The sequence below is a fragment of the Bombus vosnesenskii genome, unplaced genomic scaffold (assembly GCF_011952255.1).
Source record: "Bombus vosnesenskii isolate JDL3184/JDL3185 unplaced genomic scaffold, Bvos_JDL3184-5_v1.1 scf7180000013304, whole genome shotgun sequence".
In the NCBI taxonomy this organism is placed as follows: domain Eukaryota; kingdom Metazoa; phylum Arthropoda; class Insecta; order Hymenoptera; family Apidae; genus Bombus; species Bombus vosnesenskii.
In genome coordinates, this window is record NW_022882953.1 from 1,666,771 (window position 1) to 1,690,769 (window position 23,999).

General features: G+C 39.1%; 1 protein-coding gene across 3 annotated transcripts in view; it reads left to right on the forward strand.

Annotated features, from left to right (window-relative positions):
- LOC117234230 (semaphorin-2A) overlaps positions 1-23,999 on the forward strand; it is a 555,746-nt gene that overhangs the window by 263,788 nt on the left and 267,959 nt on the right. For all 3 annotated transcript variants that reach the window (XM_033495223.1, XM_033495222.1, XM_033495224.1), the window contains one exon: positions 18,849-18,975. In XM_033495223.1, the coding sequence (XP_033351114.1) occupies positions 18,849-18,975 (127 nt within the window). The remainder of the gene's footprint in view (positions 1-18,848; positions 18,976-23,999) is intronic.

Here is a 23,999-nt window from a genome sequence, read left to right on the forward strand (position 1 = left end):
AAGATTCTTATCAGTATGTAGTGTTACATTCCATAAACAATTACGAAGATTGATTTATCCCAATCCACGCACAATAAGTTGTGTTCGTTTAAACAATTATGATCTTCCTGATGTGTATCTTTTAATTCTTAAATTCTTATTCTTGAACATAATTCTGTTAATTATTTATACTTATACTCGTGTATCTTCTAGGTCATGGAATATCGACATTAATGACGGATAAGTTTATTCTTCATCTCTATCTTCAACTTTCAGATGTACGAAACTTACAACATTGATCTATAAAATTGAGCCCGAAAATATTCGCAGAAAATACATAGAATCAACAGGAAGATCCTGACAGGAATATACCAATCGCATAGTTCAAAAAAAGATCTGTTTTATCTCTTGACACGTTTGTCGTGGTAACAAGCAAGCAGACATGGCGCGTCATGACATAGGTAAATGATGAATCGAACTGTTGCAAGAGTCTGTAGGCAGAGTTGAGCGCAATGGCGCTATTTCACTGAAATTCTATCTATCACGGGGTGCGTTTATGAGAAAAACGCAGGGGGACAAAAATTCTGGGTAGTACTCCGTCAAATTAAGCCATGGCTCGACCATAAATTGATAGATGCCCGCCGATAGTTGCCTCTGCATTCATAAACAAGACATTATCGCGCGAATATCGCGATAATGCGTTTCATCCACCCACGTGTCGAGAAGAAATCCCCCTGAAGAGGATGGAACGATGAAGTTGGATAATGCGAAAATAACAGGTCGAAGGATGAATCATGGTCGATTTGACTGCCGCCAGGCACGTCAGAGGTTGGCCATTCAGAAACAAGACTGCTGCCAGCCGACCACTGACCAATAGACGCTGGATATTTTACAAAGGCGGACATAGTCCACTCTGAATACACGTGGTTACAAAACGCCAACATTTTTTCGCTTGAAAGGCCAGATATCGGAGAAGAGTTTCGTGGATCGCTTTAGGATGATTGCTGTGACGTTTGAACGATTCAACAAATGGATGTATGCCGAGGAAAAATTAAAAGAATGTTTGTCCGTCTTTTATTTCTCGAAGTTGGGGAAGAAAGTTGGGAACTTAGAATATTGGTTCTTACGTGGAAGTTTGCGAAACAAGTCAAATGGTTAATGGATGTTTCGTTAATCGAGTAACTATTCGAAATAAATATAGTAATATAGAGAAATTTCGAAACGAAGTCAAACGAAGATGGATCCCACTAAAAGAGCCTCCAAAACATCGTTTCCTATAAATGCGGACAACAGCAACTGCCAAACTGGAGTCTCAACTTCCTTTAAAGAAACAATCTTGAAGTATACCTGAAAAACATTTCAGAAGTACCGATTTCATATACGACTTCGTCGACAGGAAGTTTCATAAGATCTTGACGCCATGCCTTGTCTGTGTCTCCCATAAAAGTCACATTCATGAATTTTTATTTTCACCGGCAGATTCCAGCTATTCTCGCATAACATTGTTTACCACGTTTTCGTCTATCACCGGTTCCTTTATCAGAAAACAGGAGAGTCGTTCTCGGATCGATTGCAGGTCGTAAAAGGTCCATCGCGAGGATACCCTCCGCAATGACATATTTTCAAGCGACGGACCGGCTTATACGTAAATCGATCGGCGCGACGTATCAAAGATAGCTCGAGTGTCTCGAATGAGACGATAACCGGGATACGAGTGGCTGGCTGTTATTTCGTTCGCGTTTACTGTATCATTAACAAATTATACGAGGCAACGATAAACGCGAAATAAAGCTGGGTCGGTGTAAAGAGATTTACGACGCTTAGCCGCGTTATACGACGCGTGGAAGCGTGGAAAAGGCGAAACTGGCGTGGGTAGCCGGAAGGAACAAGGAGAAAATCATCAGGATGCGTAAGTTGACCGAATTTCTTGCACTTGGACCTGCGACGTCGATAAGTTTACGATCCTGTTGGCTGTACGCTCCTTTTCCGATTATCTTCCGCAATGGAAGACGTCAACGTTACGGTTCCAGACGTAAACCTCGTCGGGATCCTCGTTCTCTCGTTCCCTTCTGTTATCGTAACGTTTAAAATCCAGAGGATTTCTTTGCTCACCCGTGAACGTTCACGATCGCGTCGTTGCGGTATTATCTGACTATTGGCAACAATAGCTGCTTGAAACTGGGTAGAGGAGTAAACGAGTGTTACGAATGTCGTAGAATTACACGGGACAAAAGGGGTGGATTTGGACAAAAAGGAGATGGAAGGGTTGATCAATCTTTAATTTCAATCTTACGAGATTAGAGCAATTTTGTGTGGTGTATGTACTAAAGGTACATATCATTTCGATTTTCTTTTAACGCTTAGAAACTATTACCTTCCTTTTCTATTTTAACTACAGTACGATGTTCTATATAGTATTTTGAGTACAGAAACAAGAAGGAAGAGGAATGACAAATCATATTTCTGTTAAATGTATGATAAATCTTGTAGTTACTTCTCCTGTTTCTTGTTGCAAAATAACTCATTTAAGTTAGAAACATTTACACGATTAATGTTTACTGTTTTAAATCTAAGAACATAAGCGGGTGCATTCTTTCCTCTATTTCAAACTTCCCTCTATTATCAAGTACTTTTTTATTAATTTTTTAAATATTTTTATTACTAATTAAAATACACGATAACTTCAAATAATTAATTTACTTTTTAATTGAACAGTAATTTCCCCACAAATTACATATATTTATTAAACCTATAATTTTGCAAACGAATCTTCCTCGTCACCGCAACCGCAATTTATCGTTCATCAAAATTCTATCAAGTCAGTTTTCAAAAACTTGTCTCCGCAGCATCGAATCATCCTTTCAAGAGAAATCGTCCCGCAACCATTCCGTATCGCAACTTTCGCCTCGTCCCATACAAGCGTTATCGTCAACGTAAAGTTTAAACGTAACAGGACATAAATCGGGACGGAGATGCCGCGTAACGACCCGGTTACCCGGAATCGTTGCCGGCTGTTTTACCTTTTTCAACGGAGAGATGCTGGCGCTTAACCGCGATACGACGCTCATCGCAAAATGAAATTGGAGATAAAAGGGAAGAACGTTTCTCGCCGGGAATATTGAATGTCGTGTGGTCGCGCGACGGACTGACGCGCGTCGACTCGTTTTCATAAATTAATGCGCAATTATTTTTCCTCCGGAAAGGAATAATGGCAGTGACACGACAGGGTCGAACGAGAAGCGACGCATTCGCGTATTTGTTGGCTCTCACCGGCACATCGCCTTTTGTGCTGCTCGTATTATTTCTCTGCACTTCCGCAAGAACTCTCGCGTAAAATGTAATGTAACGAAGTAATTCGTTGCTTTTTGGCACAATGGAAGTTGTAAATTAAGATCATAGAGCTTGTAGAGATTTCGTTAAAATTGTTATTCCTTTAGTATATTAAGCACTTGCATTGGTATTGAACATTTTACTTTAATTAGCTCCTACCAGATAAGCCACTTTCGGAAGAGAAATTAGATTCGTACAATTATATATTGCACATAATTATAACATAGAAGAGTATGTTTTATGTGTTAAGACTGGAACGAATTGGATAAAATAGGATGTCGAGCTTAATATAGAGGCACAAAGGGTTAAATGAGGTATAAAATTGTAATATTCTCAAGCGGGGAATAAAGCGTATTTATATAAACAGAATGAAAATGAATTGGAAGCAGAAAAGATACATCGTAAGAATTAAGGTAGCGTTATTGTAACAAAAATTATCAGATTAAGGAAACTCGAGAATACTAGGAATACCCCAAATCTATGTCCATTAAAGCATAATCAACCTAGTTCTTCTATTAGAACAAATATTTGTCATTAATTCATATATCTAATTGCTACAGTAAGCCTTAATAATACCAAATTACCTTCTAACGTGTGATCACATGTAATCCCTTTTTGCACACAACCTAATTGTCTGACGATTTTAATCCTGATTCTTAATCATAATATTGACCCAATTCTCCGTCTATTTCCAGTTCCCCCGATACCGAGAGAGTAATTAATTAACTCATAACCTGAAACTATTACGCATCATGAGGAACGTTAGAAAACGATCGACAGCTAATCGAACCATGCTAAACGGCTTCCATATTATTCAACCATAGTGCGATTGGTTTCATGGAATATTAAAATTCAATTGAACGAGCGCCACGTCAAGCGCGATACCAGGCTAAAAATCTGACGGATCCGTTTCGTAACGAGCATCAAAATTTACCGATGAATATTTAAACACCTATTAGCTAAACGGCCGAAATTAGATGGCAATTTTGATGGGCGTTCTTCGACCTGATCAAATATGTACACGGGTCGGAAGTACTTCCATGAATGATAAACGAATACCCTCCATCATGGTCACGAGGCAAAATGTTCTTCCTAAATCCCTGGCGAGGCCGAAGAAGCTAATTCGGTCGGAGCGGTGTGTTCGATTGTCCGTGATAATCAACCGGTACCCTACTTCGACAATGCCGACATTTTTCCTTGTTCTTATGACCAGAGAACGAACGAACGCACCCTAAAGAACCATTTCAACCCGAACACATCCAATGGAATCATCAAAAAAGGAAAAGGAATAGTGGGAAAGGTAGACAGGGATGGATACGAAGAGAGGGAAATTCTGAGGGGTGGACGAGCTGCTTACCGGCACGTAACAAAGGACAAGCGCTCGTTCAAGTAGCGAGCGTACACTTTAATATTTTTAAAGTACGTCCGATCCTCTATGAAGGGTCTTCCGCTAACGAAGCAGAATCGAAGCGACGAGCCGGAAAATGGAAGGGGTTGCGAAGAAAGGGAGGTCGAGGTCGTGTAAGGTAGACCTAAAAGGAGAGAGAGTCTTAGGGGGTTTGGATCTCGCGGCCGTGTTGTAGGAAAAAGGCGTCGCCATTGGGGATAGAAGGAAAAGGAATCGCAAGCAAAGATATCGAGCCGATGGCGGAAATAGAGAAGAGTTCGGCGCAGCCGCGCGCAAATTAATCGTTTTAATGCACCGTCTGACAGCGTAGTCGGCTGCTACGAACGCATCGTAGTCTAGTACCAGCTTCCTAACAGCTTTTACCTCGATATGGGGTGTATAGGTACCTTTATCACGTTATCCTGTTATCCCGAGGCCGCGCTTTGAGCGAGATCTCGTTCTCCTTCGAGACGGTTCGTGACTGATGGGAACACTCGTTTGAACCCTTTGTCCACCGCCTTGCGTCGTCTTCTCTTCCATAAAGATTCTGGAAAATTTGCAACGAGACGCTGCATGAATCTTCTCCTTTTGCCCAAGAGTAAGGTAGTATTATTTGAGTCAGAAGGATACGTAATTCGGCACATTGGTTGGGAACAATTTTCAAGCGATCCACGTTTGAAAATAGACTATTATTTAACTTGTTATCTGTGGTGTGATAAACAGTGAGATATTATATTGAAGAATTAACTAAGAATCTCGTAACATACAGGTTTAATCATTTTGCGCAAAGTTCAAGATTGAATCTTAAGATATTTAGGTGACTTAAATAACGTTACCTTACTATATCCTTTCTATGGTTATTTTATCGGCTAGTTATAGCAACCGTGGCTATGTTTGCTGACGACTTCCAACAACTCATTCGAATCCTTTGTCCATCACTTTGCATTCTCTTTTATTCGATAAAGATTCTTGAAAATTTGTAACGAAACGTTAAATAAATGTTCTTCTTTTGTTCTATCCCTTTTTTTGTGATTTCAGCGATGTATCACCTGGTTGAAACAGGTTTGGAATAAATCCGAGCTTAACTGCGACAAACATGGCCGTGTTCATTCACGACTTCCGACAACTCATCCGAACTTTTAATAACGTCGCTGTCCGTTTCCATAAGTGAGTTATCGGGATGAAGTTTCGCCTTGTTGCGCGTTTGAATTGCCGCGAGTGGAACGGTTCGCTCGGAGAAATTTGTTTATAGGTGATGATTGCATAATTAGATCACGCGAGCCGGCTCGTGTTGTTCAAAGCAAAAACTGGCGAGTGTAACTCGTACATGAGACGTGTAAATCTGGTTAATACCTGTACTAGATTATAGTGCGTATGACTTCCAGACTTGCTTTATTTACACTATTGGATTGAATTATGTGGAACTACGGACGAGGTCCTGTTGGGATTAAGACTGACGGTTTAACGCATGTTACTTTTAGATAATTCATAGAATATAAGTTTAGAAGGGTGAAATGAATGATATAATCAAATGGAATAATTGGTAATAATTTTAACAATGATAATTTTCTCTTCTTTGCATTTAATAGAACATGACATAGAGCTAGGTACAGTAACAAAATAATTATTTTTTGCACAAGTCTTATAAGAGAAAAGGCAGTATTTAAAAATTGAATATTCCTAATCGAATATTCCTAATTGTATCAAAATTTTCAAGCTATTCCACATTAGTCTCCATCGTTCATTTAAAAACATATATCACATACAGAATGTCTGTCCTATACGTTCTTATTCTACTTCGCTGTCATTTCGTTGCGGAAATACGTTTCGTCGAATACGTCACGTCAAATCGCGAATAATATACTGGATGCCATTATATACGGGGTGTTAGGATTTCCGAAATGACAAGCCGAGTAGCCTACGAATATGCTGCCGATCTCTCGATGAGCGCTGTTCATCATCCTTTTCTTTCTTCTTTTTCTATGTATCTTCGTCGTATAAAGTAAACGCACGATTTTGAATACCTTAGAAGATGGACTTACTCAGTCAGTGGAGGAAATATAAGCAATGATACCTTTTCATTAACGTGCGAGCAAGGATTACCGCGTCTACAGAAGCCGCGGGCCGAAGTAATCAAATTATATTCGCAGCGCAATCAGCTTCGTGAAAAAAGGCATCACAACTGGCAGGCGAAAGAAAGAAAAAAGAAAATAGGAAGTACAAAAGGAAGAAACGTGTGTGAACATTGTCGGATGGAGCGAACTGTCGAAGTTCGCGATTCGAGAATTATTTAAGAGAATTTAATAAGCGCGGTCATAGAAAAGGGAAGAAAATAGAACGAACGAGAGCCTCGGAGGAATTCTAAATTCAATTGTTACTTGGTGCTCGTGGAATGCATTTCGCAGCCGTTGATTGATTCTCCAACGTCGAACGATTCAATTATAAAAGGCTATTGTAATATTTTTCCATTTAAAAAACCAGGCTTACTTGATATTGGCAATTACGCGTGACTATTTGCGTATTGTAATGTCGTTGCTCGTTTCCACGGCAGAGAGAAGCACTCGAAGCAACGGAAACTCATTTACGATCTCCTTCGGTCATCGACGATGTTCGATATTAAATTCTTTAATTGTTTGTTAATAAAATACATTATTTTAGCTTCTTCTTTTTTAATTGTACCCTTGTCTTCTTGGTTGGGGATCAGGGAAGGGAATATCGCGAGTATAATTATTATTCATACCATCTTCTTTAGCTCCTTCATGGATTTAATGGAAAATTGGAGCATTCGTTTATTATATTTTTATTATTAACTACTTTTTTACCTAGTCAGCACAAATTATGCAAACAGAATAATTAAATTGAGGTACCATTAATGTACAAAATAAAACTAAACATTAATGTGCCAAAATAGATATTCTAGGATATTTTATAAATAGATATATACAAAGTAGAATTTTATTTATACGAATTCTACTTATTTGAACGAAATCTTAACATCCGACTAGAACTAGAAGTCCTACAGTCTGGATCTACTTATTACAACGTGAATACTTATTACATAAATGAAAAATCACAGGTAGTGGAGAGAATCGGTGAAACCCTGACAGGTTTATATAAAGTTCTACTTTATTACTTCGAAATGTACATAAATAAATATAATATACTCTCAAAATTACATGCTTATACAAAAAAATATTATCCTATTTAATTGATAGAAATTTCTTTAATTAGTCATGGAATCTTCTCTAAAGCATCGAATCGTTTCGCGTTTTCTAATCGGGGAATTCTCGATAGCAAAACATGGAGTGACGCGTTTAAACAACTTCACGCCAGCCGGCGTGAATGACCAGAGCGTGCAGTAGTCGTAATTGGTCGGATGATAGAGTGGAAATTAACGATTGCAAGTTCGGGAGCGTTTTCAATAGCCGGAAAGTCTATTTCGTGTCCGTAGCAGCTGTTCAGGGACGTCTGACCGCGGATTAGTCTTTTCACGAACGAAGACTACGGACAGATGTTTCCAAACAAATGGCCACGAAACTTTCTATAATTGAAATTAATGATTTATCATCTCGTAAGCTTTTAATAGCGAAAATACGGCAACGAGCCATTAAATCGGAAATGTTCATTATATAAATGGATTGTAAACTTTCGAACGACGTGGATAAATATGTCTTCTTTGTCTCTTCCGATGGTGTAGTGTCTCTCAATTTTCCTCGATTATAGAGCCGTTCGTGTCTATGTGACGGCCACATTTTTTAATCGTATATATACATTCACGTAGATTGTACGATAGTGTGATCGTGAATACTTGCATGAAACGTTTCAATTTGGCGAAAGATTAACTTCATTTTAGAGGTTAATCCACCGATTAACTTGATTTTTGCAATTCCTCGTTCTATGTCAGATTTATATCTTCGTCGCATTTCGTTATCAACGATTTAAGTTCGTAAAAAAAAAAAAAAATAGTTTCGTACTAGTGTTTTTCCGTGCATAATCTATTACGAAATTCGTCCTGCTGTATTTCCAAGATAAAATTGTACAGTGATGCGATATAAATAAAAAAGGTTAAATATTTGATGGTTAAAACGACAATTGCTGTGAGAATGATACGTAAAATCGCAATAACAATTGCTATTGCTATTAACTGTGCAGTATTACTAAAACGTTGGAACAAAGTTGAGAATAGTACATTTCTCATAATGTATATGTACTATTCCTGATTCCATGCAAACACAAAATTTCGAAACTATTTCGATTATAGAACGCAATTCGTTTCGTTTAATTATCGGTTACGCATTTACATTATCGTTGGTCGTTAAAATTAAGTTCTCTAGTACCATTACTCAGTGGAACACACATACATGTACATGCATGTGCAGAAAATCACAGATACACAAGAAACCACGGTTGTTTCCCAAAAATAACCACGGCCGATCGATCCTACCAAATCTAATTCCTTCGTTCGCTTCACACTTCCCATAAAATTCACTCCATCCCTTCGATTCACACGGCTGGAGTGTGAACTAGCCGAAACTCGAGCCCCCGAGCTCTCGTCGAAGACGAGAACGCTTGCCACGTTGGATCGTCATAAAATCGCGTCACCAAACCGGTGAACGCAATCTACCAAGTAACTAACTCGGTTACCAAGCACTTGTACACCACCCGACGTCGTCATCGTCTCTCTCTCTCTCTCTCTCTCTCTATTTCTCTCTCTCTCTCTCTCACTCTCACTCTCTCGTGCTTCACGACATGCGGTCGCGACGTCTTCGTCCCTCTCTCGAGCTTCAACCCTTTCCTCTCTCGAGGACCGCTCTCTTTGCAACGCTGCTGGCGGCGCGTGTACCTGCCCATTATGGCTAAAAGCGTAGCACACTCGATTATCACGTCGTCGCGCGTGGCTGAAAACTGAAAATGCCGTGGGCCTTTGACAGTGTAAGAGCCCCTTCGTACCGGCGATAAGGCATTAGCCACGCCGTGAAAATTCTGCTAACAGCCTTACCGCGAACTTGCCGATGCAGTCCCGTCGTCGCCACAGGTCCTGATCGATCCCACCCATTTTCGGCATACCAGCTAACGACTATTTCCAACCGTAGACAGAAATATGAACTACGATGAGGTTTTCATCCAGTTCTGGAATGTATATGGTTCGATATCGAGTAGGGATCATTTTGTATACTTTTTCGATTTGATATAACTCGTCGAGATAAATGATGATCGTTACGGTAATTCGCTGATAGAAAGATACAATGGTATGCGTACGTGTTGAAGAATTGGGGTAGTGACCAGTTAATTCTGTATTTTATATCTTCGATATATTTGAGATTATATGTTAGTTATTTTAAGGGAGCTTGTATGTTTATTCTTGCGATCGGATTAGAGGAGTATTTTTTTATGTAGTTTAAAGTACATCGATAATCAGATACGAGTTCGAATCTGTACAATAATTCTATTTTGTACTTATTTTCTCTATTGGATCCTGCTTGTACGACATTTCTTATTTTCAATGAAACTTTATTTAACATAAATTATAAATTTCATACTGCACGCATGTCTTTGGGCGCATTATTATACAATATAAAACTTTCTTCCTGTGGCATAATACACTTAAAGAGCCAATCGAACGTATCGGAAATTCTAGTTGAAAAATACTAAAGAAGAAATGTTTTGACACCGATGAAAATCTGCGTACACATTTAGAAGTCTGAAATTAAAATTTATATCGCCTTCGTCTTATTGTATTTATGAGTTAGAAAAGATCGTTCATGGCAGCAGAGCTCAGCGAGAATTTGCATTTGAACGCGTCAGCGAAATTCTTAAGGCGGCATATACTTACCTGCCGAACGGTAGGTTAAGAAAGGAACCCTCGTTCTACGGAGGTTCAACCACACCCTCGAATCATTATTAGGAAAGCTACACCGTTGTGATTTCAGGGAAAGACGACCCTTCGTTTTCGAGGCACGAGAACGGGAACGTCGTTTAACGACGTCATGTGCTTCAAAATCCTTACAACAAAGTTTTTGTTTGCACGAAATCCGAGACCTTTCCCGGGTATCCTTACGGAGCTCGTAAGGAATCCCTTGTAAAGGGACTCGATAATGACGAGACACAGTGCTCCAGAGATAAAATCTTGCCATTGTATCAAAACTCTGTAGCGTTCCTTTTTTCGAACATCTTAATTGTCTTCATCCACGATTGTACAATAATACTTTTAAGGGAAAAACGAGTGGCATAACATCTTACTTGTAAAATGTGGAAATATTCCCTTTTTATTGTAATATTCTCCTGTTCCCTGATTTGGTAAAATGTTGATAGGCCAAGTTTTTTACTTGCGTTTTTTGTTTATTATAGATGGTTTCGTATATGATTAACTGTAATGCAGGTTATAGTTATTAGTAACGAATTCACGATATTAATAGCGATGTATGTAGAATAGTCTTCAGGAATCTTGCATTAAGCTAATAAACCTCAACCAGGCTGCAGATAAATAGTTTATGTCAACATAAATGTACTTCATCCTTTGCGGTGTACTCGTGTATATATCTTCACTGACGCTTATACATCATGCTAACAGTTAATTAAGCGAAGCAGAAACGCGAATAGCGATTAAATGTAGAAACCTAGCAAACAAATCCTATTTGAATTATATTTTCTTCTGAAACAAATTCTTATAATCGAATTTCGAACAAAAAATATTTACAACTATAAATTATCATAAAATTCCAGATTTCCATCGAAAAATTAAAAGGTAGAAAAGTGAATTCCAATGAAACGCCTGTTCGAAATGCTCTTTTCCTTCGATACACAGGAAAATTGTAGCAGGACAGCAAATTCTCTGTCCCCACGGAGATGCTTTTCCACTTTGCTTTTTATGCACCTGTCACCTCACACCCCATGAAAGTCCCTGTACATCGAGCGTAACCGCACAGCTTTCAGAAACTTCAAAGACTCACTCAACCGTCAGTCTTATCCTTTTACGTTCTTTTCAACATGCGCGCGTACTACATTTTACCTGTACATATATGCATCAACGTAGCCGCTGTAACCGCAAGCCGTCCAACATACTGATTACAATCCACCGGTAGCTGGAAGGAACGTCTTACTCGACAATCGGCTACCGGAGAATTGCACAAAGGACGAAATCGCTTGTGGAGACGTTGATTTCTGACGCTCTCTCGACCCGTCACTTGATGCAATTGCGCTAACGAGACGGCACCGCCTCGTGAAAAACAGAGTTGCGAAACAATTTGGATCGAGGTTAATAAATCGTGACGCCTTCTTCATGGAATAGCGTATAATTGGGAAACATATGGGAGGCGAATTTTGAGACTTTTTTTAAACGATTCATAAGCAAATAAATAATTCTTCTAATTTTTGTAATAATTAAATGCCTTCATACAACGTTCTTTTATTCTTTATCATTTTGAGTATCAGCTCTTAATTTTAAGTTACAGCTGATTTAAAGTGAAATTTATGTCAATTGTTTTAGCAGAAATTTTCTCAGTAAAACAGATTACTAGGAGAATATTGTTACGTATTATGAAGGTTCATTTGTCGGAATATAATTAATGCTAATTCTGCTTGCAAAATCTCATTGAAACATATTTTTTGCTCTGATTAATTCTTCGAGTATCTCTAGCAAAACTTCAACGTGACTGAAACACCACTTTTAAAATAGTTTCTTTGATAAAACAGTAATTAACTCCTTCCTTGGAGCCGTACGGATCTTCATTAGCCGCTAAAAGGATAGTCTTGGAATAAATAGTTTTTGCAAGTAATATTTAATCGGCTGGCGAAGATGCAGAGCATTAAACGTGGCCAAGAAAACGACGACGATGAATCTCGTTTGGTAGTCTCAGACACGAATCCTGCAGGACCCTTGGTCGTCTAGAATCGAGATTATAAATATTGATCCTGAGCGTCCTTCAACTTTGAGTGCACTCGAGGAGTCCCTCTTGTCCCGCATTTCTATACCCGGCCGTACAGTCGAGGGGGATTCTTCGTGGCGAAATTGAAATCCGAGAGGTTCCTCCTGCTCGTTCCGCCAGAAAGAGAGTCAAAGTCGCTCGGGCAAATTAAAATTGTAGGGCACGGCCGTGGACAACTGGCCTTTGATGGCCGCGCCAACGGTCACGGATCATCTAGTCTGCGGAATAAGGAAGAATCGCCGTTGCCAGGCAAGGCATTTCTTTATGGGGGTTGCGTCGGGATGCGTTGAAGCCTGGAAAAGGGACGTCAGCCTCCTTCGAGCTGTGGACCTTCAAATCCGCGGAAATTGGACGCTTTATAAATGGATCGGGGGTGGGGATTAAATAAAATCGCAGTTTGTTGTTATAACACTATATTTGCTTGGGTAAGATAAAGTATATCTATGTATTTTAGATTTGAAAATAAACTAAGATAAGGCCAGGGAACCTATAATTATTTTTATTTTAAACGTAGGGAGAAATTATTTAATAGTTCAAGAACTTCGTTAATTATTTAACGATTTAAGAAATAATAGCATTGCTAGTCTTACGATGTGCGCAGAGAATAACTGATCTCATGAAACACTTTGATTCCTACATCGCTTGTGGAACGAATCTCAGCGCATCTTACGATTATAAGTATCATAAAAACATAGAATTCTACGCAATAAAAGGGTAGAAATCTGATTTTGTTTATTAATAATAACTATGATTGAACAATAAGTGTCTGAATTTTTTCTCTTTGATTTTATAACCAGCAAATATTTTATACTAGCAGCAACGTTAATTTAAAGTTATCTTTTATCCACCATTATCCTTTAATAAAGTTCATATCCTTGAGAAGAAAGGACAAACTTTACTCAGACTTAAAAAATAAAGGAAATTCTTGATAAGGGACAAGAGAATGGAGAGAATAGAGGGTCAGTAGCCTAAGCTGGGTTGAAGGACGCAGACTTCAGAAGATCAGTGACTGGCGTTAGGCTATCCGTCCCTTCGTCTCGTTTTGCCCTCTAAATCGGTTTAATCGAGCTCTCGTTAACTTCGTTATCGCTAATGCCCGTTGCAATGTAGCTAAGTGGCTGTTGCTGCCTCGAGCTGCACTGCCCTCCAGGCTCATATCCTTTGGCAATTACTTTACTACCGCCAAAGTCCTGATTCGATTAATCAATTAACGTAAGTTCATTCCGAGAGTGATACGCTTTCGGTTTAAACAGTCTGGCCGATATATCGTTTCGAAAATATCGTAGTTTTACATTTTGATAAGACAAGAACTACGAAGATTTATGGGAACAAAATTTTAAAGATCTTATCACTGTTCACGAGAGTTGGAATTTGATGAAATCGAATGAAAATTATAATTGTAGTTTATTTTTGTATAATTCATTTGAGAAAATATAATACGTATAACATTAATGAATACAGTGTTGTGAATATGTAAATATTTATAGTGTGAAACTCAACATCTGAGATACTGATTAAATGAAGAGGAATCAGTCAGAACAGTCGGAGTGGAAAATATTTGACACTGTATAAAATTACATAGCGATATTACATTATAATATTGTAATTATAAGACCATGAGTGATATATAAAAATAGTATATTTGGTATGACACATAATAAAAAGCCATTACTATAAAAATAATTAAGCAAAGAATATAATAACATATATGAATGTGTGTGTATTCTAAAGGGAATACAAGTTCTCCAATTTGCTTGCTGGATTACGTAAATACTGTTAATTCTCATTCGACTAGAGCTTAATCGTAAATAACGTATAATACCATGGAAAATCACCTTATTTGTATTTCGTAGCTATGAGAACCCTGCGAAAGTCAGAATTCTAAGGATGACCGTCCTAGAAATTCCGAAACGATGCTAAGTTGAATCGATCGTATGAATCGTTTTAGTACGCTGAGTCTGCATCAGGCCTTCAAAGTGCAATCGAGTTCGCCGATTTCGAGAGAGCGTGAAACGTTACTCTACTATTCAGAGATGCTATAGGTGTTCTCTTCATTTTCATCACTCTGTCCCTATCGTTCGTCTGTTCACCACTCATCCTCTTCTCTTGCCGCATGCAATTACTCTGATTTCACCTTCAGAAACGAGTAATTACCATCTCCGGGCTAGTTATAATTAATAATAATGAATTCGACATATATTCCTCACTTTCTGTCCTTTTCCTAATTTCTGCGTTCGTTAGTCGTTGTCTTTGTCCACTTCATCTTAAAGTCGTAAAAGATTTGGGTGAAAGGCACTTTTAATAACTACGTACAGAACGTAGAAAGTAGCAAGAGAGATGCTTTCAAATTTAATAAAAAATCTTATATTACAGATAAAATCACATTTTTTGTGTTTGATAGAAAAGCAATTTCAAAATTCGAAATCTATCAAGTTCTTGCTTTTTTCAATTACTTCATATCGAGACATTTCTTCTTAGTTAGCAAAATGACATGAAAGTAACAAAAATAACCGAAAATTAACAAAAATGGAATTACGATATTTTTTCTGTGCGGTCTTCATAATTCATAAATCATACTTTACATATAATTATAATTCATAAATTATAATTTAAGTCTAATAGATAATATTATTTGCATAATACGGAACTATATTTATCCAAAGAAAAGATGAAAAATTCGCGAGACGTGTTAGAACGCAGCGACGCGTCGTTAAGTGACGCATTGAGTTCACTTTCAGTCTCATTCCGAGCGCGAATTTTGTTGCCAGACGCTTCTTAGGCCATGCGTCGACTAGAGGTGTATTTTCAAGTTGAGATAAACGCCACTGCCAGAAAAGTACATTTCTGATTCCCGTGAATCAAACCTGATGAGCTACTAGAAATGAGCTATATTGTTGCGCGAAGTTTGTGCCCGTAATTTTGTCATACTTGTAGCTTCGAACAGGCAGGTACTGATAAAACAACGTATTGTCGAGAAATTTTGAACGAACGACAAACTCCATAAATTCAAATATTTCCAACAATTTTTCTGCTTAAAAATAGAAGCGGCTGCTGTAGCAGTTAAAATAGAGCTGGTAAAATAAACTAAAATACAGAAAACTAAAGCATTGTAGCGTTCGTCAAATTGTTACAGCGTTTTCAACGTTACATTGCACTCTGCCGAAAATGTGTAGGTACGGGTTCAAAGTGTTCGAACATTCATCGAACTATCACATTTTATTAATACTGTAACGTGATACAGTTAGGCATTTGTATTAATAAAATTTAAAACCAATATGAAAATGTACATATATGAAAGTCATAAGACATTTACTGCAAACATATATTTACTAAAGAATTAATACAGAGGATGAATAGACATCATAAACATATAAGTAGTAAGAATAGTCCAACCGTATATCGAGGCTCATTGACTATTTAAATACTTTCATAATCTCTACAAATACTTTACTTGTACTAACTATTTTGTACATTCGGTGTACATTTTCCATTCAAACTTTACCGATATAATTATGAAAGTCGTGTGTCGTTACAATTCCAGTAAAATTTCAAAATACTTCCAGCGGCACTCGACAAGCAAATACCACCACTCGACACTACCTAGTGTCGGACGACGGTAGCGCAGTGGTTAGCGCCTTAGATCACGAACGTTCCGGACCCGGGTTCGAATCCCGGCGATCGAAGTTCGATTTTTCTTCTACGCACAGGAACGAAACAAAATCAGCAGTACCCCAGCAGCAGAGTGACATCTTACAGCCTGCACCTCAAATTGGTGACCCCGACGTGATCGACAGCGAAAAGAAGAGACGTGACAGTAATAGCGCTACCCGAGAGTTCCATCACCGCGAATCTAAGCTTGTGGCTAATCTGGACCCTACTACTTACTACCGCTACGACAAACACGGAACGAACCTCTTCCATCTTCGGCAAACTTCGACACCTCACCTCCGATCGACGCACAAAGCAGGTGACGGGATACGAGACGATGACCAAGCCCCAGGAGTGAGATATGTGGCCATTGCCATGTGACCAAGTTTTTTCATGGGCATTACCACCAGCACATCATACTAAAAAAAAATGGAACAGAGGCCTACGACCGTATGCGGACGCCCCCCGCACTGTACTGACAGGTTCCATCGCGCACATCGGAAAACTTCGCGCAACATCTGTAAACATCTGTTTGACAACATGTTTGTAAACATCGGGTTGACGCTTTATCCCGCATCGAAAGACAAATCCACAGATACTTAACTCTTTCACAAATACACACGAAAACAACAAACGAAATCATACAACACAAAAAAGAAACGTTTATCACTTGTAGGGGCGGGGTACTGTAGTGACACTCAATAACAGCAAATACGTCACCACTCGACACTAACTAGTGTCGGATGGACGGGCAGCACAGTAGTTAGCGCCTTGGTTACGAACGTTCGAAACCCGAGTTCAAATTGCGGCGACTGCAGTTCGACTTTTGTTCTACGCATCAAAAATGGAAGAAAATCAACAATCAGTGACATCTTACAGTCAGCAACCAGAATTTTATCACGGACAATACTTTTTTACACCTCACATACTTCCACGAGCTACTCTATATTTCATTAAATTAATATCCTTCCGATTTGAAAAGCTTCACCAAAAGCCCTCTATCGAAAACGAGAAAGGAGAAAACCACTGGTAACATATAAATATCCTTCGCTGCGTTCGACGAGTACGAATAATCCCCGTTGGCAGAAGGCAGCCTTTAGGTGAGAAAGTTTTGATTTACGATAGCAGGTTCGTCCGATACCAAAGGTCAGGACCAGAAACGGTGCAACGGGAGAAGTTTACCGGCGACCGAGAACGCTCTATTAGTATCAACCATTCGTTATTTTCTTTCCTAGTTCGCGCAACTATGCAAGAACGACGAAGAAACATCCGCGAGTTGGTTAGTAAGAAAGAGCCGGATCCCCAAAGGATATCCGTTCGTGGTTCAAGACACTCGGCTTGCTTTCTCGTCATGGAAAACTGGTTATTGATACTGCACCAGGAACTTGTTTGGAGAAGGGAGAGGAGGAAAAGTTTGCGCGCCGGTGTCGGAGCATCCCTTCCGGTGCTGGGTGCTAGCCATTGATAAAAACATATTTGCCCGGGACCAAGCGATGTTAACAACCTCGCGCTCGTATCGTTTGTCATTATTGCCGTTACGTGGCGGGGGACTCGATCAACTGGCGAACGAGTACGAAAAGTTTCGCGTCTAAGGAAAGTTCAACGCTGTCACGGACCGTGGAACCGATGAATCGTGATTTTCTCGATAGTGTCTTAACTGGCTCGAGTCCGAGTGTCGAGGAAAATCTTGGCCGATTGCCGACCTTTGATCTCTCCTTCCTACTGACTACGTAGTCAGAATTTTATTAGGGAAAAATGCAGGGGACCGAGACAATCAGCTACAGTGTTTTCTTAATTTTTCATTTATTTTATTCTTTCGTAAATTGTGCTGCACTTAAGATGATTGTTTTAAGTTTCTATACAAAGTCAAGTGGAACAAACGAGTCTGTATGAATTTATTTTCGTCGATGATTTATTAAAAAATTATAATATATAAGAGATAAGATTTCATTAAGGAGAATGAATTGATATTGTACTTGTAGTATGCTCATCGAACGAATGCCTTGAATGTTTGCTGTTAATTATTACCGATAAGTAATTACACAGAGTTAAAAAACAGAGAAACATCGTGCAATTTCGCTTAACGACAACGATGTTTTCATTCCTTACGAAGCAATAGGAAATTAGGTTTAGACAGAAATGAGAAAATAATACGGCGAACCGATTAGTGAGGTTACGTAACAAAGCTTTACCTTTGACAGATGGTAACGTTTAGTAGTAGAGCACGACGGGTTTGGATGTAGAAATCGATAGTTGTACGGGAACTTGTGTAAATAGAGATTAACGGGAAGCTTTTGTTTGTAGCAAATATTATGGATGTTGCCATAACATCAATCGTCCGATGCTAAGACCGATGTTTGAATATTGTTGATTATTGAACTTGATCGCTTCCGTCATCACACACATAGTCGAAAATCTCTGAATAATTTTATACAAATAGTGATCGAAACTATTACTCAAATTTTAGATTTACAAATATTATGAGACTTTTTTACATAGATATGTCTATGTACTATTTACAAATGTGTTTCGAGGATCAGACTTCATCTAGTATATAGAAAAATCCAATTCTGTTGCAGTGTTTGAGTGTTAGCGCGATGGATACGTCAAGGAATCGAACGTGGCTGAGAAGAATGGCTAGTCTGCTCTGGCTTGTCTTCCTATTTGTCGGAGTTTCGGCTGGAACTCTAGAGAAACTGCACGAAGGTGAGTTGGTAGCATTATGTCAGCCAAATTTTTCTTACTATATAAACAGACGCGTATTGAATAAATATTTTCAATCTGTTCCACGTAACTGATCGATTTTTTCAAAATAGCTGATATTATCGAAGTTAATAATTATACGGGATCGTGTCGCACAATAGGCGCAAAGCCATTATCCCAGCCTTGTCTGTGAAAGTGAAAAATATAGACCGAAAAGTCATTATCATTCCTGTCCCTGACGCGTACCTTTGCACGGCGTCACCGACAGCGTTCGAGTGACGATGATAAATTTCTGTTTAATGTATTGAACACCCCGTGAGATTTATTACGTCTACAATAGCAGGAAATCGGTCTTTATCGATAGCATCGCTTCACGACCCAACAACGTTGCCAACATTCCTGAAATTCCTCCCAAACGCACTCACGAAGATTCTTAAACATCTTCGCTGCGCTATATTCAAAACGTGAATACGCACACTATGCACAGAAACGTTTAAACGGTCTTCAAAGGATAAGAAAAAACGTCGAAAATGTATTTACAGCTCACCAAACGAGCAGAGATAATCGTAAAAGAAACGACGCTGTGGCTACTTTAAACCGCGGTATGACCACTGATATCTTTCGACCGCTTTCGTTCCTTTAGGCTACGATCTGGTTATCCTGATTTCGTACCGCGCCGTCAACGAGATACGGGAAAGCGTTAACGATCGCGGGGCAGCGCGTGCGGAGAGCACCATATGATTTAACCATAAATTCGATCTGCATAACAAGGCGACCCCTCATGAATAAAGTCATTCGTATTTCGATATTAATCATGCCTCGCCACGCCATCCGGAACAACGAGTTTAGAGGTCTGCCCTCCCTTTCATCACCCGCCTCTGTTTTCCTTCTCCGCTCTCGCGTTTCACGTGAAACGCGCCTCTGTCAGAGGCCGACGCGTCTCTTTCGCGCCGTCTGCGCGCCTCGTACCATCGCTATCGAAAATTTCAGTCTCTGCTCGCCTGTTCGTCACGTTCAAATGCGTAAGTGTTATTCGCCGACTGAACCGATCGTTCGTTTATCATTAATGACGCTACATGCTATTCATTTTCACGGAAGCTGAGAATTTTGTTAATGGTATTTATAGTGGAAGCGTAGTGAAGTGGATTCGCGTTGTAACGTTTCGTTAAATAGTCAGAAGAACCCTCAGGATGGAATATTATACGTTTCCCTCTTTGAACCATATACGTACATAGATACATATGTATATCGTAGAAATTAGGTTAGAATGGGTCACTATTAAGTAAAATATATTGGGATATTAACTGTAAGTAAAAGATTTGGCTGATATGAACAAAAGGTATATTTGAGGAAGATGCGATGTTCCTGATGTTAGAATTAATAAGATGTGTTACGATCATTTAGATATTTTCACTAATAACGGTAAAAAAGATCGAAGCTAATTTACTATATTGTCTAATCTTAATTGAAACTGTACATTTATGACGAAGACTCATGTAAGATTAGGCTGTAACCTATTAAAACGTTAGAGCATTACTAGGAACATTCTGCTTCTCTAATTATCTTATCTCCCTCCGACACCGATAATTTCATTCTAACTAACCTTACCCAACCGAATCGAAAAATCCCTCCCAACTATCTCCGATTCTCAACTTAACCCGTACTAAACTCACAAACCAAGAACCGCCCACGTACATACGTTCACCTGATTACACGAACGTACCTATAGCTGAAGATACATATTTCCACAACTAGGATCCAAGGAAACCAGAGCAAAGTAATTTCTGATAGCGGTTAGAAGCGGAAAGGATAAATGTATCGGGTGTACCGAACGTAATTAGAAACATTCGAGGAAATGGATTGTGGGATAGGAATGCGGGTTTTCGTTGCTCGACCAATGGACGCGACAAGCGAAACGGTTTTATCGAGTTTTCCAGAGAATTATCTATCGCGACCACGGTAGATAAAGTATCTACGTCTTCCGGCCGATAGGTCCTCCACTATTCCCATCTCTCTTTTCCTTCCTGTCTCTTTGCTCCTCTTCTCTGCCTGAGTACGCCTTCCCCTTCTCCCTCCTTTCTGTGAAAGCCAGCAAGCTCCGTTGCAACTTCCGACTGAATAAGCATCACCTCACTTCCGTTTCCGACGATGTAGCCTTTGACGTAATACGTGCGCCGTTTTCTGTGTCCCATTGCCTATCCCATTTCGTCGACCTCTCGTTCTCTTTCTCAGTTACCAGTCTGCGTATCTACTTCCTCTTTGATACTTCCCTTTCTCTTCCGGCCTTCCCTCTCCCCCTTCTATATTTCTTTATGGATCCACGAACTATTCTTTGCGGTGTTACCATTATTGCTGCATCTTCGTCCGTGTCTTCGGCTTCTTGTTTTAATACCACTCATCGAACTTTTCAGCCACGTTGTTTCTTTTAAGCGATCTCCCTTTGACATTGCTTTTTACGCGATCACGCAAAACGGGTCACTTAACGCTTTGTCGATTGTTAGAAGTACTTTGCTGGTCGTTTTGATATGAAAGTTTCTCGAGTTTTTTAATATTTATCGTTTTCAGCGATCTATCTTTTGCGTTTCGGTACTCCAGTTTCTTTACGCGGAATCTTAACTGCGAAATTAACGACTGACTGTTGCCGAGCTTGTGTTATTGCATTTACTCTTGAAGCACGTAACAGAGTCAATTTGTTTGAGATGTTCAAAGAGAAATCTACTTTTTCTTTGTTAATGGAAATATATTGGTTTCGAAATTTTTTACAATACAAAAAAAAGAGAATCAAACGAACGTTTAGATGTAATTGAATCCTTTGATGTAATTTTGTCATTAACGTAGAATACATTACGGATGATATGCTTCGTTTTAACGCAACAAAAACTATTGAACGTCGACATGCGTTGCTTCCAGCAATATTTCCATCTACTCGAATACCTTTTTTGTATTGCTATATAGTGAGATAAGTTTGTACGAGATGAGATGCTAATGGTTCCCTGAATTGAATTATAAACGGCAAATAAAGACAGAGTACCTGTTAAAATCTCGTTCCGTCTATTTACCGTCAGAAGAGGCACATTAGAACCATCAAAATTTGTACATCGCTGAACGTTAATTTTCTACCGCCGGAAGGTTAATTCAATTCCACACAAAATACCAACGCGTTTTCAATCCGTGGTTCGAAAACTAGAGTTTCACGTGTCAGAAAGAAACCTCGGTTACGTTTCTCGTAGAATACAAATGCGACGTTCTTATTTTCTACTCCATCAAAGACAAACTATCCGACGGAAGTCCTGTGTCGTCGCGTTATTAAATCTTTCCACGACTAAAAATTGAATCCACCTTTTGTTTTCGATATCCGTCGCGAACTCATGCACAGTTTTTCGTGATATAAAACCTAAAATGGATTATTCCGTTTGCTAGAACTTAGACAACGCGACATCAAACGAAGCTAATGATCGCTTGAATTGCTGTTTAAAAGATTAAGATTAAACACGCTTGATTTCACGGTTAACAACGTTGATATGCGGTCGCGGTAGTCCTGTTAACAGATTGGTTGCTGGATGAATTTCATATCTGTGTATTGCACACAGCGTTGGTGTATTGTCGTTTCTTTCAGTACAATAAATTGTTATACTCCGATATAACATCTTATCAGACAGAAATGTTTAGTAATTTTCAGAAGGTTATACTATATGTTATACATACTCTGGTAGTCATGAAATTATATGTTGGTTGTATTATATATTGATTAACAATACAAAATAAAAATTCCTAGAATTTTATAGATCTCCTAGAAATAGATTTTATAGATAAATGTCCCATAGTGCATTTCAGATTTCAAATTATTATTATAGTATTAACAGCATTATAAAGTTTACGAAGATCGAAACATTTCAATTAATTCTGACATAATTGGTTATCGGTGGACCACATGGCGTCATTGTCAAGTTTAACGCCAATCATTGGTAAATCCGCAACGTTCGTGTCAAAGATTCTACGAACGTCCCTCTATCGTGTAATGTCAGAAACATACAGAGGAGATATACATAGATATTAGCTGCATTATAAATGAGAAATGATAACAATTATGTGGACTAACAAGATAACAGCGATGCATCAAACGAGCTTAATTTCTTTCTATCGCGATTCTGATAACGTTGCTCATTTTTTTATCGAAGCTAGACACGCATCTGGTCGCAGCTTTATTTCTTCTCGGAACGTGTTCCACGCGTTCGCCGATCCCGCTTCCGGTTTCCGCTAGACTTCCGGCTCGACGGCATCCGTGAAAAATTGCGTTTCGTCCGCTATTGCCTGACCGGTGAAGCGTTACGCCGACTGATGACGCAAGCCACGATGAAATCTCTTCTCTTACCGGCTCATGGTTCCATTTCCCCTCTTGCTCAGGAGCAACCTTTCGTCCTTTTGTTTTCGTATCCGATGAACACATGATCCCGGTTTCCGGTATCCTCGACGGGCCACGTTCTCCTCTTAGTCTTTGCATCCGACTTTTTTGAATTCGTCCTCGGCGTTGTATCAGAAGATGGTGTGTCCCCACTCTGCGCGGAAATGTCGACATCCATCATCCGAGGAAACCGAATCTCAGCACTTGCTATCCTCTCCTCTGCCACCGTTCTGAACGATCCTGGCGACTGTGTTGGCAATGGTTGTGAGACAGTGGTGAACGATCTACCAGATGGGAGATAATTTTAATGACAAGCTTTAAGCGGAACTACGAAAAGAAAAGTACCGTTGAAACTAGGTTTCAATGTTATCTTTCATCCTCATTCTGAATTATGGAGCGAATAAATCTTTGCTTCTCGCGTGAAAAATGTTATTAATTTTCTGGTAATATGTATAGGTAGAAAAAGATATCGTTGACCGAGAAGTAAATATTTGGAGCGAAATCAGGAGAATGCAGTTATCGTTAGCGGATAGAGGAAAGGCAATTTCGAGAAGAAGACATGGAGGTTCGCATAAATTTGACGGAACACAGCACGCCATAAAACCAACTGCAGATTGTATGCGCA